The following is a 14,925-nucleotide window of genomic DNA, read 5'->3' as shown; positions in this document are numbered from 1 at the left end:
CATTTCCAGGTTACGCTGGAAACACATTTGCCCAGTAGCATGTGAAAGATGGGAGGGCCAGCAAGGGCAGCAGGGACAGCAGCAGGGGTCAGGGTTGTTCCAAACACGTATGCCAAAGGAAGACCCCAAACTCTACGTAGTGTTGGCCTGAGGTGACAAGTGTTCAGAGGGAGTGACTGTGCAACAGGCGATACCCAACATATACAGCTCAGGCTCCAGCCAGGCCACAGCCCACTGCACTGACAAAATGCCCTCCGTAATTATGCTGGCACTCCGCCAGGCACTGGTAAATCTCTCATCTCGGAGACACAGCCAAATGTCTCATTTAGGAAGATGAAGAGAATGGAAACCAGGAGCCACACCACCAATAGAACTCATTACACAATGCCTGAGCAAGGGAGATGCAGAAATGGCAGACAGGTCCACCAAAGACCAGCTCAACAAGCAGGTTTGCAGTGCTATGGCAGCACTGATGCCAGGCCAGGAAGTCAGGGTACAGCTCAGGTTCTGATGTGCTGTGACACTAACATGGGCCAACACTCCTGAGCAGTGCCAGAAGAATACAGATACATCCAAGAGGGAGCTGGGAAAGCACCGGGCAACAGTGCACCCAGTCCAAGGGGACAATTACCAAGCATAAACTGACCTATCCGAGAACAGCAGAACCAGACTGGTGTCCCTGAGCTGGAGAGAAGGCTAAGGGCTGATGGCAGAGGCGTAATACAGGCCCTGAGTCAATGGGCCTGAAGCAGTGGGTGTGGTGGGAGACCCCAAGTGAGTGTAAGGGAAGCCCTTGGGCAGATCTCAGAGCACTGATGTACCTGAAGAGAACATCTCCGATGCTCCCGGGACGTAGACTACCATCTTCATCTGCCACAGAAAAGGAAGGGAGGATTTCCTTTGTCCTCAACGTAAACTTTTGTCAATTTCCAGAGTGAAAAATAGGTCCTCGTTTCTCAGGATCTGCCCAAATGTTTCTCGTGCCCTACAGCACCCATGGCCACGTGTTGCGCCTGTTGCCTTCCATTCCAGATACAGTATTTTATGCACATTTTCCTCCTACTCTCAGCTCACCATGCTTTGACAGTTGGTGAAAGGCATTGCAGGGCTTCCCACAGCTCACGGCGCAGCTGGAGAGCTGCCAATCACTCTGCCTTCAACAGCACTGGGAGGCACAGACAAATGCCTCATGTAAGGTGGTCTTGAGCATATACGAAGTAGAGCTCTGTCCCTTGCTTTCTCCTGCACTCCCTGTAGCAAGAGCAGCCATCACATCTGCTGAAGTGAGACAAAATAGCAAAGGCCACTCCACACTCAAATCAGCCTGTATCCCTCTCTGATGCTGGTGGTGTTGCATATGTGGAGCAAAAGGCCAGATGGCACAATGCCTGCAACCAGGAGAGTTTTTCTTCCCGAGTTCACATTGGTCTGTCAAGGACTTGTGAAATGCCTTTAATTCAGAGATGTTGGTCAAGGGTCCTGCTAAAACTGATTAAGTACTGGGAGCAGAACTGAGCTTCACAACCCAAGATATCCCATTCCACTTTGAGGATTGTTGTTGAGCATCTCAACGAGGGAGGGACACAAAGAGACTAAGATTTAAATGCAGCACAACATTTATTGAGAATGAAGGTAGAAACAAGGCAATGTATTGTGAATGGAATCTGGCCCAGGCTGCTATGAGGGCAGCTGGTACACAGATACACCATCAACGTATTGGGATGCACATCTTTCTCCATCACATGGCGAGAGAGGAAAGAAGCAGGGCCATCTCAGCTTGCTTCAGGATGAACCCAAGGCACAAGACAGCAGGAGACAACAGGGATGTGTGATGATGACAAGAAAGTGGGAGAAGAAGATATCTGCTGGTCATGCGCCCAGAACACAAAAGCTGGCACCCTAGACTCCCTCGTTGCTTTACAGGAGGGCATGGAAGGTGCTCAACATATCCGGAAACGAAGGCCAACAGCTCTGTCCTCAGTCCGCCGTCTGGCTTTGGGCTTCCTGGGCAATGGGCTCATGGGACGTCCACCACATCTTAGCAGGGCAGGTACCTCCTGCCAGAGAAGCGGCTGCCCAGGCCAGAGATGCCAAAGCCACCGGAGGAGATGGGCACTCCCTCCTCACTCAAGATGCTGCCCACAGCAGCGGAGGTGCTGGAGCCCACAGCGGTGTTCTGGGGGAAGGAGCTGAGGATGGGTCCGGGCAGGGTGACCACCACGGGAGAGGGCTGGATCACCACGCGGGAGTCCTGGCACTGGCGCACACAGGGCTCGTTGCAGCTGTTGGCCAGCGGGGTCGGGCCACAGGGACGGCACAGATCGTAGCAGGACATGGCTGTGGGATGGAGGTGGACCTGGAGAGAGGACAGTAAAAGACAGTCAGTGCAAGAAGCAGCCTGGTGGCCTGCTCACAAAGGGAGCAGGGACAGGTAATGCGAGGTGAGAGAGCGTCTTAGCAGCCCAGATCCCCCGGAACCCCATCAGAGTCAGCGCAAGGCCTTCTCCCACCTCCCCCAACACTGGCAAGCAGAACAGAGCTGGTGGGAGCACCAGCAAGGAGCAAGGCTCACACCAAGGCTTGCATAGAGGGAAAGGCACACTGGAAAACAGAAGAGCAAGAGGAGAAGCAGAGAAAGACGAGGGTGAGAAGAAGGCCGCTGCAGCTCACCTTGTTCACCAAGGAGGAGAAGGCAGGAGAAGTGGATGAGGGAGCCTGATGCCAGACTGGCTTTTATACCAATCTGGACTGCCCCAGGCCCAGAGGCAACCCACGTGTAAGTAGCTGTAGTAGGGCAAGCTCATTTGTATGCAAAACAACACAATTATAGAAATTGATGGATTAATTCCCTTCCCTGCAACGCTCTCTTTTCATTTCCCCGTTCATGACAAGTCCTTTTTGCTGTACAAGCTCCTTTCAAGTGACAGAATTAGAGGCCTAAGCATTTCTGAGGCAGGAACTCAAAAACACAGGGAGAAGATGAAGGCAAGGGGAGGAGATGGCCAATGCTGTCAGCTGGTGATGGCCTCTCATTTTCCTACAACTTGCTTTAATGCTTTGCCCCAGTGTGTGAGGCCTCATTTCCTTGCAAGCATGGCCTTAAAGGTCAAACTTCCAACAAGGCTCGCATGCAAAGTCCAACACAGCCTTCGCTTCACCCATCTACGTGCTCAGACGGCCCCAGCTGGAAGCAGTCCAAGGATGGATGCTCTGCTCTCTGGTTCTAGCTATTCTACAGCATGAAGCACTGTTCTCAGGAGACCAAAGCCTCACTACTATTCCTCTCCCCTCTGTCTCCAGCTGTGAGATATCCACTGACACCAGCAAAGGTCTGTTTCACAAAAGAGGACATTGCTCTCTCATAATCGGACATGAGTTGATCACTCGTCATAAATTGTGATGTCTGCCACAGTCAAACAAAAAGACTGGGCAAAAATTGACTGGTTCCCCACCACCCCCATGTCCATGCCTCGCATCCTGCTTTGCCTTTACATCCTGACACAGCAGCACACACCAACAAACACACAGTAACATTTCCAGGTTACGCTGGAAACACATTTGCCCAGTAGCATGTGAAAGATGGGAGGGCCAGCAAGGGCAGCAGGGACAGCAGCAGGGGTCAGGGTTGTTCCAAACACGTATGCCAAAGGAAGACCCCAAACTCTACGTAGTGTTGGCCTGAGGTGACAAGTGTTCAGAGGGAGTGACTGTGCAACAGGCGATACCCAACATATACAGCTCAGGCTCCAGCCAGGCCACAGCCCACTGCACTGACAAAATGCCCTCCGTAATTATGCTGGCACTCCGCCAGGCACTGGTAAATCTCTCATCTCGGAGACACAGCCAAATGTCTCATTTAGGAAGATGAAGAGAATGGAAACCAGGAGCCACACCACCAATAGAACTCATTACACAATGCCTGAGCAAGGGAGATGCAGAAATGGCAGACAGGTCCACCAAAGACCAGCTCAACAAGCAGGTTTGCAGTGCTATGGCAGCACTGATGCCAGGCCAGGAAGTCAGGGTACAGCTCAGGTTCTGATGTGCTGTGACACTAACATGGGCCAACACTCCTGAGCAGTGCCAGAAGAATACAGATACATCCAAGAGGGAGCTGGGAAAGCACCGGGCAACAGTGCACCCAGTCCAAGGGGACAATTACCAAGCATAAACTGACCTATCCGAGAACAGCAGAACCAGACTGGTGTCCCTGAGCTGGAGAGAAGGCTAAGGGCTGATGGCAGAGGTGTAATACAGGCCCTGAGTCAATGGGCCTGAAGCAGTGGGTGTGGTGGGAGACCCCAAGTGAGTGTAAGGGAAGCCCTTGGGCAGATCTCAGAGCACTGATGTGCCTGAAGAGAACATCTCCGATGTTCCCGGGACGTAGACTACCATTTTCATCTGCCACAGAAAAGGAAGGGAGGATTTCCTTTGTCCTCAACGTAAACTTTTGTCAATTTCCAGAGTGAAAAATAGGACCTCGTTTCTCAGGATCTGCCCAAATGTTTCTCGTGCCCTACAGCACCCATGGCCACGTGTTGCGCCTGTTGCCTTCCATTCCAGATACAGTATTTTATGCACATTTTCCTCCTACTCTCAGCTCACCATGCTTTGACAGTTGGTGAAAGGCATTGCAGGGCTTCCCACAGCCCACGGCGCAGCTGGAGAGCTGCCAATCACTCTGCCTTCAACAGCACTGGGAGGCACAGACAAATGCCTCATGTAAGGTGGTCTTGAGCATATACGAAGTAGAGCTCTGTCCCTTGCTTTCTCCTGCACTCCCTGTAGGAAGAGCAGCCATCACATCTGCTGAAGTGAGACAAAATAGCAAAGGCCACTCCACACTCAAATCAGCCTGTATCCCTCTCTGATGCTGGTGGTGTTGCATATGTGGAGCAAAAGGCCAGATGGCACAATGCCTGCAACCAGGAGAGTTTTTCTTCCCGAGTTCACATTGGTCTGTCAAGGACTTGTGAAATGCCTTTAATTCAGAGATGTTGGTCAAGGGTCCTGCTAAAACTGATTAAGTACTGGGAGCAGAACTGAGCTTCACAACCCAAGATATCCCATTCCACTTTGAGGATTGTTGTTGAGCATCTCAACGAGGGAGGGACACAAAGAGACTAAGATTTAAATGCAGCACAACATTTATTGAGAATGAAGGTAGAAACAAGGCAATGTATTGTGAATGGAATCTGGCCCAGGCTGCTATGAGGGCAGCTGGTACACAGATACACCATCAACGTATTGGGATGCACATCTTTCTCCATCACATGGCAAGAGAGGAAAGAAGCAGGGCCATCTCAGCTTGCTTCAGGATGAACCCAAGGCACAAGACAGCAGGAGACAACAGGGATGTGTGATGATGACAAGAAAGTGGGAGAAGAAGATATCTGCTGGTCATGCGCCCAGAACACAAAAGCTGGCACCCTAGATTCCCTCGTTGCTTTACAGGAGGGCATGGAAGGTGCTCAACATATCCGGAAACGAAGGCCAACAGCTCTGTCCTCAGTCCGCCGTCTGGCTTTGGGCTTCCTGGGCAATGGGCTCATGGGACGTCCACCACATCTTAGCAGGGCAGGTACCTCCTGCCAGAGAAGCGGCTGCCCAGGCCAGAGATGCCAAAGCCACCGGAGGAGATGGGCACTCCCTCCTCACTCAAGATGCTGCCCACAGCAGCGGAGGTGCTGGAGCCCACAGCGGTGTTCTGGGGGAAGGAGCTGAGGATGGGTCCGGGCAGGGTGACCACCACGGGAGAGGGCTGGATCACCACGCGGGAGTCCTGGCACTGGCGCACACAGGGCTCGTTGCAGCTGTTGGCCAGCGGGGTCGGGCCACAGGGACGGCACAGATCGTAGCAGGACATGGCTGTGGGATGGAGGTGGACCTGGAGAGAGGACAGTAAAAGACAGTCAGTGCAAGAAGCAGCCTGGTGGCCTGCTCACAAAGGGAGCAGGGACAGGTAATGCGAGGTGAGAGAGCGTCTTAGCAGCCCAGATCCCCCGGAACCCCATCAGAGTCAGCGCAAGGCCTTCTCCCACCTCCCCCAACACTGGCAAGCAGAACAGAGCTGGTGGGAGCACCAGCAAGGAGCAAGGCTCACACCAAGGCTTGCATAGAGGGAAAGGCACACTGGAAAACAGAAGAGCAAGAGGAGAAGCAGAGAAAGACGAGGGTGAGAAGAAGGCCGCTGCAGCTCACCTTGTTCACCAAGGAGGAGAAGGCAGGAGAAGTGGATGAGGGAGCCTGATGCCAGACTGGCTTTTATACCAATCTGGACTGCCCCAGGCCCAGAGGCAACCCACGTGTAAGTAGCTGTAGTAGGGCAAGCTCGTTTGTATGCAAAACAACACAATTATAGAAATTGATGGATTAATTCCCTTCCCTGCAACGCTCTCTTTTCATTTCCCTGTTCATGACAAGTCCATTTTGCTGTACAAGCTCCTTTCAAGTGACAGAATTAGAGGCCTAAGCATTTCTGAGGCAGGAACTCAAAAGCACAGGGAGAAGATGAAGGCAAGGGGAGGAGATGGCCAATGCTGTCAGCTGGTGATGGCCTCTCATTTTCCTACAACTTGCTTTAATGCTTTGCCCCAGTGTGTGAGGCCTCATTTCCTTGCAAGCATGGCCTTAAAGGTCAAACTTCCAACAAGGCTCGCATGCAAAGTCCAACACAGCCTTCGCTTCACCCATCTACGTGCTCAGACGGCCCCAGCTGGAAGCAGTCCAAGGATGGATGCTCTGCTCTCTGGTTCTAGCTATTCTACAACATGAAGCACTGTTCTCAGGAGACCAAAGCCTCACTACTATTCCTCTCCCCTCTGTCTCCAGCTGTGAGATATCCACTGACACCAGCAAAGGTCTGTTTCACAAAAGAGGACATTGCTCTCTCATAATCGGACATGAGTTGATCACTCGTCATAAATTGTGATGTCTGCCACAGTCAAACAAAAAGACTGGGCAAAAATTGACTGGTTCCCCACCACCCCCATGTCCATGCCTCGCATCCTGCTTTGCCTTTACATCCTGACACAGCAGCACAAACCAACAAACACACAGTAACATTTCCAGGTTACGCTGGAAACACATTTGCCCAGTAGCATGTGAAAGATGGGAGGACCAGCAAGGGCAGCAGGGACAGCAGCAGGGGTCAGGGTTGTTCCAAACACGTATGCCAAAGGAAGACCCCAAACTCTACGTAGTGTTGGCCTGAGGTGACAAGTGTTCAGAGGGAGTGACTGTGCAACAGGCGATACCCAACATATACAGCTCAGGCTCCAGCCAGGCCACAGCCCACTGCACTGACAAAATGCCCTCCGTAATTATGCTGGCACTCCGCCAGGCACTGGTAAATCTCTCATCTCGGAGACACAGCCAAATGTCTCATTTAGGAAGATGAAGAGAATGGAAACCAGGAGCCACACCACCAATAGAACTCATTACACAATGCCTGAGCAAGGGAGATGCAGAAATGGCAGACAGGTCCACCAAAGACCAGCTCAACAAGCAGGTTTGCAGTGCTATGGCAGCACTGATGCCAGGCCAGGAAGTCAGGGTACAGCTCAGGTTCTGATGTGCTGTGACACTAACATGGGCCAACACTCCTGAGCAGTGCCAGAAGAATACAGATACATCCAAGAGGGAGCTGGGAAAGCACCGGGCAACAGTGCACCCAGTCCAAGGGGACAATTACCAAGCATAAACTGACCTATCCGAGAACAGCAGAACCAGACTGGTGTCCCTGAGCTGGAGAGAAGGCTAAGGGCTGATGGCAGAGGCGTAATACAGGCCCTGAGTCAATGGGCCTGAAGCAGTGGGTGTGGTGGGAGACCCCAAGTGAGTGTAAGGGAAGCCCTTGGGCAGATCTCAGAGCACTGATGTGCCTGAAGAGAACATCTCCGATGCTCCCGGGACGTAGACTACCATCTTCATCTGCCACAGAAAAGGAAGGGAGGATTTCCTTTGTCCTCAACGTAAACTTTTGTCAATTTCCAGAGTGAAAAATAGGTCCTCGTTTCTCAGGATCTGCCCAAATGTTTCTCGTGCCCTACAGCACCCATGGCCACGTGTTGCGCCTGTTGCCTTCCATTCCAGATACAGTATTTTATGCACATTTTCCTCCTACTCTCAGCTCACCATGCTTTGACAGTTGGTGAAAGGCATTGCAGGGCTTCCCACAGCCCACGGCGCAGCTGGAGAGCTGCCAATCACTCTGCCTTCAACAGCACTGGGAGGCACAGACAAATGCCTCATGTAAGGTGGTCTTGAGCATATACGAAGTAGAGCTCTGTCCCTTGCTTTCTCCTGCACTCCCTGTAGCAAGAGCAACCATCACATCTGCTGAAGTGAGACAAAATAGCAAAGGCCACTCCACACTCAAATCAGCCTGTATCCCTCTCTGATGCTGGTGGTGTTGCATATGTGGAGCAAAAGGCCAGATGGCACAATGCCTGCAACCAGGAGAGTTTTTCTTCCCGAGTTCACATTGGTCTGTCAAGGACTTGTGAAATGCCTTTAATTCAGAGATGTTGGTCAAGGGTCCTGCTAAAACTGATTAAGTACTGGGAGCAGAACTGAGCTTCACAACCCAAGATATCCCATTCCACTTTGAGGATTGTTGTTGAGCATCTCAACGAGGGAGGGACACAAAGAGACTAAGATTTAAATGCAGCACAACATTTATTGAGAATGAAGGTAGAAACAAGGCAATGTATTGTGAATGGAATCTGGCCCAGGCTGCTATGAGGGCAGCTGGTACACAGATACACCATCAACGTATTGGGATGCACATCTTTCTCCATCACATGGCGAGAGAGGAAAGAAGCAGGGCCATCTCAGCTTGCTTCAGGATGAACCCAAGGCACAAGACAGCAGGAGACAACAGGGATGTGTGATGATGACAAGAAAGTGGGAGAAGAAGATATCTGCTGGTCATGCGCCCAGAACACAAAAGCTGGCACCCTAGATTCCCTCGTTGCTTTACAGGAGGGCATGGAAGGTGCTCAACATATCCGGAAACGAAGGCCAACAGCTCTGTCCTCAGTCCGCCGTCTGGCTTTGGGCTTCCTGGGCAATGGGCTCATGGGACGTCCACCACATCTTAGCAGGGCAGGTACCTCCTGCCAGAGAAGCGGCTGCCCAGGCCAGAGATGCCAAAGCCACCGGAGGAGATGGGCACTCCCTCCTCACTCAAGATGCTGCCCACAGCAGCGGAGGTGCTGGAGCCCACAGCGGTGTTCTGGGGGAAGGAGCTGAGGATGGGTCCGGGCAGGGTGACCACCACGGGAGAGGGCTGGATCACCACGCGGGAGTCCTGGCACTGGCGCACACAGGGCTCGTTGCAGCTGTTGGCCAGCGGGGTCGGGCCACAGGGACGGCACAGATCGAAGCAGGACATGGCTGTGGGATGGAGGTGGACCTGGAGAGAGGACAGTAAAAGACAGTCAGTGCAAGAAGCAGCCTGGTGGCCTGCTCACAAAGGGAGCAGGGACAGGTAATGCGAGGTGAGAGAGCGTCTTAGCAGCCCAGATCCCCCGGAACCCCATCAGAGTCAGCGCAAGGCCTTCTCCCACCTCCCCCAACACTGGCAAGCAGAACAGAGCTGGTGGGAGCACCAGCAAGGAGCAAGGCTCACACCAAGGCTTGCATAGAGGGAAAGGCACACTGGAAAACAGAAGAGCAAGAGGAGAAGCAGAGAAAGACGAGGGTGAGAAGAAGGCCGCTGCAGCTCACCTTGTTCACCAAGGAGGAGAAGGCAGGAGAAGTGGATGAGGGAGCCTGATGCCGGACTGGCTTTTATACCAATCTGGACTGCCCCAGGCCCAGAGGCAACCCACGTGTAAGTAGCTGTAGTAGGGCAAGCTCGTTTGTATGCAAAACAACACAATTATAGAAATTGATGGCTTATTTCACTTCCCTGCAACGCTCCTTTTCATTTCCCCGTTTATGACGAGTCCATTTTGCTGTACAAGCTCCTTTCAAGTGACAGAATTAGAGGCCTAAGCATTTCTGAGGCAGGAACTCAAAAGCACAGGGAGAAGATGAAGGCAAGGGGAGGAGATGGCCAAGACTTGAGACAGCCTCTCATTCCCCTGCAACTTGCTTTAATTTTTAGCAGAAATGCTTTAGGTATAATTTCCATAAAACATGGAGCAGAACTTCCAACAAGGCTCGCATGCAAAGTCCAACACAGCCTTCGCTTCACCCATCTACGTGCTCAGACGGCCCCAGCTGGAAGCAGTCCAGGTTTGGATGCTCTGCTCTCTGGTTCTAGCTATTCTATAGCATGAAGCACTGTTCTCAGGAGACCAAAGCCTCACTACTATTCCTCTCCCCTCTGTCAGCAGCTGATAGAGGACCTAACACCAGTAAAGGTGTGTTTCACAAAAAAGACATTGCACTCACGCAATCAAACATAAGTTGATCACTCATCATAAATTGCAATGTCTGCCACAGTCAAACAAAAAGACTGGGCAAAAATTGACTGGTTCCCCACCACCCCCATGTCCACGCCTCGCGTCCTGCTTTGCCTTTACATCCTGACACAGCAGCACACACCAACAAACACACAGCAACATTTCCAGGTTACGCTGGAAACACATTTGCCCAGTAGCATGTGAAAGATGGGAGGACCAGCAAGGGCAGCAGGGACAGCAGCAGGGGTCAGGGTTGTTCCAAACACGTATGCCAAAGGAAGACCCCAAACTCTACGTAGTGTTGGCCTGAGGTGACAAGTGTTCAGAGGGAGTGACTGTGCAACAGGCGATACCCAACATATACAGCTCAGGCTCCAGCCAGGCCACAGCCCACTGCACTGACAAAATGCCCTCCGTAATTATGCTGGCACTCCGCCAGGCACTGGTAAATCTCTCATCTCGGAGACACAGCCAAATGTCTCATTTAGGAAGATGAAGAGAATGGAAACCAGGAGCCACACCACCAATAGAACTCATTACACAATGCCTGAGCAAGGGAGATGCAGAAATGGCAGACAAGTCCACCAAAGACCAGCTCAACAAGCAGGTTTGCAGTGCTATGGCAGCACTGATGCCAGGCCAGGAAGTCAGGGTACAGCTCAGGTTCTGATGTGCTGTGACACTAACATGGGCCAACACTCCTGAGCAGTGCCAGAAGAATACAGATACATCCAAGAGGGAGCTGGGAAAGCACCGGGCAACAGTGCACCCAGTCCAAGGGGACAATTACCAAGCATAAACTGACCTATCCGAGAACAGCAGAACCAGACTGGTGTCCCTGAGCTGGAGAGAAGGCTAAGGGCTGATGGCAGAGGCGTAATACAGGCCCTGAGTCAATGGGCCTGAAGCAGTGGGTGTGGTGGGAGATCCCAGGTGAGTGTGAGGAGCACCGATAGGCCTCTGGCATACCTAGAGCAGTTATATTCCTGATGACAACATCTGCAGTGCATTCAGGACACAGGACACCATCTTCATCTGCCACAGAAAAGGAAGGGAGGACTTCCTCTTGGTACAAACATCATCACTTGTGGTTGCGTGGGACACAATGCAACATGCCAGCCATACACACAACGCATTACTTCCCTCTCTGATACTGGTGATCTTCCAGATTGCAGTAGAAGACCCAAAATGTACAGTACTCGTTGCCAGAAGAATTTATTTATTTCTTCCTCGTGTTTACTATTGTTATTTAAGGACTTGTTAAACCTCCATACTTGCAGCATTTTGGAAATGCACACGCACAAGCAGTGTCTCTGGGCAGGTCTTGTATTTGTCAATATTTCAGAAATAGAACAGTAGGCATCAAGGGAAGGTGTGGGAGCAGAACTCCCACTGAAGTGGGAGTGTCAGTGCACTGGAAATAGCTGCCCAGACAGCTGCTGGTTATATTCCAGACCCACCTGGATTTTTTCTGTGCTGACAGTTCCAGAAAGCCTGCTTTAGCTGGGGGGTGGACTAGATTGTCCCCTGAGGTCCCTTGCAATCCCATCATTTTATTTCTATGATTCCATGAAATTGTCTTTACACTCCAAAATATCCCATTTCCCACAAAGAGTATGATGGGGCATCTGAACAAGGAAGGAACACAACAAGACTGAGGTTACAATGCAGCATAAGCTTTATTGAGACAACAGAAGAAATCAAAGCAGTGCATGGTGGAAGATCTTGCCCAAGCTTCTATAAAGGAAGCCAAACTCAGACACCCCATCAGCAACATGAGATTCATATGTTTCTCCCGCAGAAGAGAAGAGGGAGAAGAAGCAGGGCCATCTAAACTTGCTTCAGGATAAACCCAAAGTCCAGGACAGCAGGACACAATATGTACTCATGATGATGAGTAGAAAGTGGGAGAAGAAGAAGATATCTTGTGGCATTTCCAGACAATAAAGGTGGTATCTGACTAACAGCTTTGTACTCTATCCCGCGACCGGCTTTGGGCTTCCTGGGCAATGGGCTCATGGGAATTCCACCTCATCCTTAGCAGGGCAGGTACCTACTGCCAGAGAAGCGGCTGCCCAGGCCAGAGATGCCAAAGCCACCGGAGGAGATGGGCACTCCCTCCTCACTCAGGATGCTGCCCACGGCAGCGGAGGTGCTGGAGCCCACAGCGGTGTTCTGGGGGAAGGAGCTGAGGATGGGTCCAGGCAGGGTGACCAAGACTGCAGAGGGCTGGATCACCACGCGGGAGTCCTGGCACTGGCGCACACAGGGCTCGTTGCAGCTGTTGGCCAGCGGGGTCGGGCCACAGGGACGGCACAGATCGAAGCAGGACATGGCTGTGGGATGGAGGTGGGCCTGCAGATAGGACAGCAAAACACAGTTACGGTGAACAGAAGCCGGGTGGCACATTTGCTAGGAGAGGAGGAACAGGCTGGGAAGCAGGGACAGATAGTGCAGAGACATAGAGAGGCTTGGCAGCCCAGATCTCCAGGAGGCCCAACAGAGTCAGCCCAAGGCCGTCTCACACCTACCCTGACTCTGGATAGCAGAAGAGAGCAGGTGGGAGCTCGATCAAGAGCACCTAAGTTTGCAAGGAGGCAACAAATAAGAGGAGGATAAGAGAAAGAGGAGAAGCAGAGAAAGTGGAGAGTAGAGTGAGGAGAAGACCATTGCAGCTCACCTTGTTCACCAAAGCGGAGAAGGCAAGAGAAGTGGATGAGGGAGCCTGGTGCTGGACTGGCTTTTATACTGGCCTTGTCCGCCCCAGGCACAGAGCCTGCTTCGGATGCAAATGTTTACAGATAGCTCTTCTTGCATGCAAAACACGGACCATTACAGAAAATAGAGTCTTTTTTAACTTGTAGTGATGCTACCATTTTGTTTCCCCTTTCTAGTCGCACCCATTCTATCATTCGCATTCCTTTCAAGTGACTGTACTGCTGTTCAAAATATTGCCAGAGAAATGGACACGTAGGCGCAACCAGATGATACAGCCTGGCATGATGAGTGTCTCACCACTCCAGGGGATGTCAGCGTGTGACTCTGGGGCCTTGATTTAGCGTGGTCCTGATGACCGGGGTTCTCCTCCTTGCGATGAAACTTTTGGCTGGACTTCAGTGTCTCAAGATGTGCATCATCACTCTAACACTCTGCTTGCTCATATTCTTTTATAAACTACCTTAGCAGTCAGGGCACTTCTGCTCTTGGATTTTGGAATATCTCTCCAGGTAATTATTGCCCTTGGCAGCAATGGGCCTGGCTCTTCCTTTGCAATCTTACTTCTCTCCTTCATACCTCCGTGCCTTAAGTAGCATACTTCTAAGAATAGCAAATGTCGGCTATGCCCTCCAATGACGCCTTGCTGGACACCTCTGGTAAACTAGGAGGAATCCCAATGACAAAAGCTCACGTAGGCAATTGATACCTGCCCCTCCACCTGCCCATGTCTTTCACACAAGTCCTGCTTTGGCCATCCAGACTGGCAGCACAATGGGCACAACCAAATACTTGATAGAATTTCCACCAGACACGCCACCCTGTTCAGGAGCACTGAGAGTACTCGCAAAGGCAGGTGGCTGATCAACGGCACCAGAGGTTCCCCTGCTATCACTGGAGGCAGGATGAGAGTGGCTGGAGCAAAGCAGAGGTTGTGGATGACAGGAGTATGGGAAGGACGACTGAGACCAAAGTTGGTGGTGTACCACTGCCTCAGTCTCCCCAGCTTGAGGCCTGTGTGGAGGACAAAACTAAGCCTGGTTTGGGACCTCCCAAGCACAGCCTGCTCAGCAGCTGAATGGGATTTCTGGAGGGGCTGCTCCAGACCACTTCCCCTCAGGACGCAGTGATGAGCTTGCAAGGACTTCTCAGTAACTTACGAGTTAGACCACAGGATTGCTCCACCAGGGAAGACCATCCTGCTCCTTTCCTGCACTCTGCAGTGGTTTCAGGAGATATCACAGATGCTGCCCAGTTCCTCAGTTGCCAGAAGATAGCCTCTGCGTTTTCAGCTTGCACTCGTAACCATTATACACACCCATGCTCAACACGTACATGCAGTGACAAATCAAAATAGAGCTTGGGTTTCGGCAGCGTTGGCCTCACTTTGACTTCTCAAAGCGGGGCTCTGTCCGCTTTGAGAGTTTGGCAGATGTTCTTGGAGGAGGGACGGGCAGAAGAATACTCTCTGAGTCGTACCGTCCAGTCAGAGCTTTGCCTCTTTGAGCACTGGCCTCACAAATACACAATCCGGCAATTCAAATGTTTGCTTCACCAATTGACATTTACAGTGAAAACCTTAGTTCCTTATACATGTAGATATAGATAAATTTGAGAGAGCACCTGGGCGCTCTTGGCATACCTTGTCTAACTACACACCCATTCACCTCTACAGTCCTGCACTAAGTCTCATCTGCCTTGAGAGTAACCTACCACGCTGTGTGGAAAGGAGGTCCAATTAGGACTCTAAGTACCCACTCTTTTCCCACCCAAAACATCACTTCAACCCCTAGAC

The 14,925-nt window shown here is 51.6% G+C and overlaps 4 protein-coding genes across 7 annotated transcripts; all 4 read right to left on the bottom strand.

Moving 5' to 3' along the window:
* Positions 1-2,038: 2,038 nt before the first annotated feature.
* LOC146542695 (feather keratin 2) lies at positions 2,039-2,774 on the bottom strand. 2 transcript variants are annotated; one of them, XM_085209949.1, is made up of 2 exons: positions 2,675-2,774; positions 2,039-2,359 (listed from the first exon to the last, which is right to left on the bottom strand). In XM_085209949.1, the coding sequence occupies exon 2, from the start codon at positions 2,333-2,335 to the stop codon at positions 2,039-2,041; it is 297 nt and encodes a 98-aa protein (XP_085066075.1). In that variant the 5' UTR covers positions 2,336-2,359; positions 2,675-2,774. The 2 variants fall into 2 exon arrangements, with proteins under 2 accessions (XP_085066075.1, XP_085066076.1); XM_085209950.1 differs by having other exon boundaries at positions 2,039-2,364; positions 2,680-2,774.
* Positions 2,775-5,569: 2,795 nt separating this feature from the next.
* Positions 5,570-6,305, bottom strand: LOC146542694 (feather keratin 2). Of its 2 annotated transcripts, none has more exons than XM_085209947.1 (2): positions 6,206-6,305; positions 5,570-5,890 (listed from the first exon to the last, which is right to left on the bottom strand). In XM_085209947.1, exon 2 carries the CDS (start codon positions 5,864-5,866, stop codon positions 5,570-5,572), a length of 297 nt encoding a protein of 98 aa, XP_085066073.1. In that variant the 5' UTR covers positions 5,867-5,890; positions 6,206-6,305. The 2 variants fall into 2 exon arrangements, with proteins under 2 accessions (XP_085066073.1, XP_085066074.1); XM_085209948.1 differs by having other exon boundaries at positions 5,570-5,895; positions 6,211-6,305.
* Positions 6,306-9,100: 2,795 nt separating this feature from the next.
* Positions 9,101-9,836, bottom strand: LOC104915817 (feather keratin 1). Of its 2 annotated transcripts, none has more exons than XM_085209954.1 (2): positions 9,737-9,836; positions 9,101-9,421 (listed from the first exon to the last, which is right to left on the bottom strand). In XM_085209954.1, the coding sequence occupies exon 2, from the start codon at positions 9,395-9,397 to the stop codon at positions 9,101-9,103; it is 297 nt and encodes a 98-aa protein (XP_085066080.1). In that variant the 5' UTR covers positions 9,398-9,421; positions 9,737-9,836. The 2 variants fall into 2 exon arrangements, with proteins under 2 accessions (XP_085066080.1, XP_085066081.1); XM_085209955.1 differs by having other exon boundaries at positions 9,101-9,426; positions 9,742-9,836.
* Positions 9,837-12,452: 2,616 nt separating this feature from the next.
* Positions 12,453-12,749, bottom strand: LOC100541489 (feather keratin 1-like). The gene has a single exon (XM_031557545.2). The coding sequence runs from the start codon at positions 12,747-12,749 to the stop codon at positions 12,453-12,455; it is 297 nt and encodes a 98-aa protein (XP_031413405.1).
* Positions 12,750-14,925: the final 2,176 nt, after the last annotated feature.

Source organism: Meleagris gallopavo, chromosome 27 (genome assembly GCF_905368555.1).
Source record: "Meleagris gallopavo chromosome 27, MGAL_WU_HG_1.1, whole genome shotgun sequence".
In the NCBI taxonomy this organism is placed as follows: domain Eukaryota; kingdom Metazoa; phylum Chordata; class Aves; order Galliformes; family Phasianidae; genus Meleagris; species Meleagris gallopavo.
This window is presented reverse-complemented; position numbering and strand designations above follow the sequence as displayed.

Bases quoted from the DNA above. Each gene is read 5' to 3' on its own strand.
- LOC146542695 (XM_085209949.1), bottom strand. From the start codon at position 2,335: ATGTCCTGCTACGATCTGTGCCGTCCCTGTGGCCCGACCCCGCTGGCC.
- LOC146542694 (XM_085209947.1), bottom strand. From the start codon at position 5,866: ATGTCCTGCTACGATCTGTGCCGTCCCTGTGGCCCGACCCCGCTGGCC.
- LOC104915817 (XM_085209954.1), bottom strand. From the start codon at position 9,397: ATGTCCTGCTTCGATCTGTGCCGTCCCTGTGGCCCGACCCCGCTGGCC.
- LOC100541489 (XM_031557545.2), bottom strand. From the start codon at position 12,749: ATGTCCTGCTTCGATCTGTGCCGTCCCTGTGGCCCGACCCCGCTGGCC.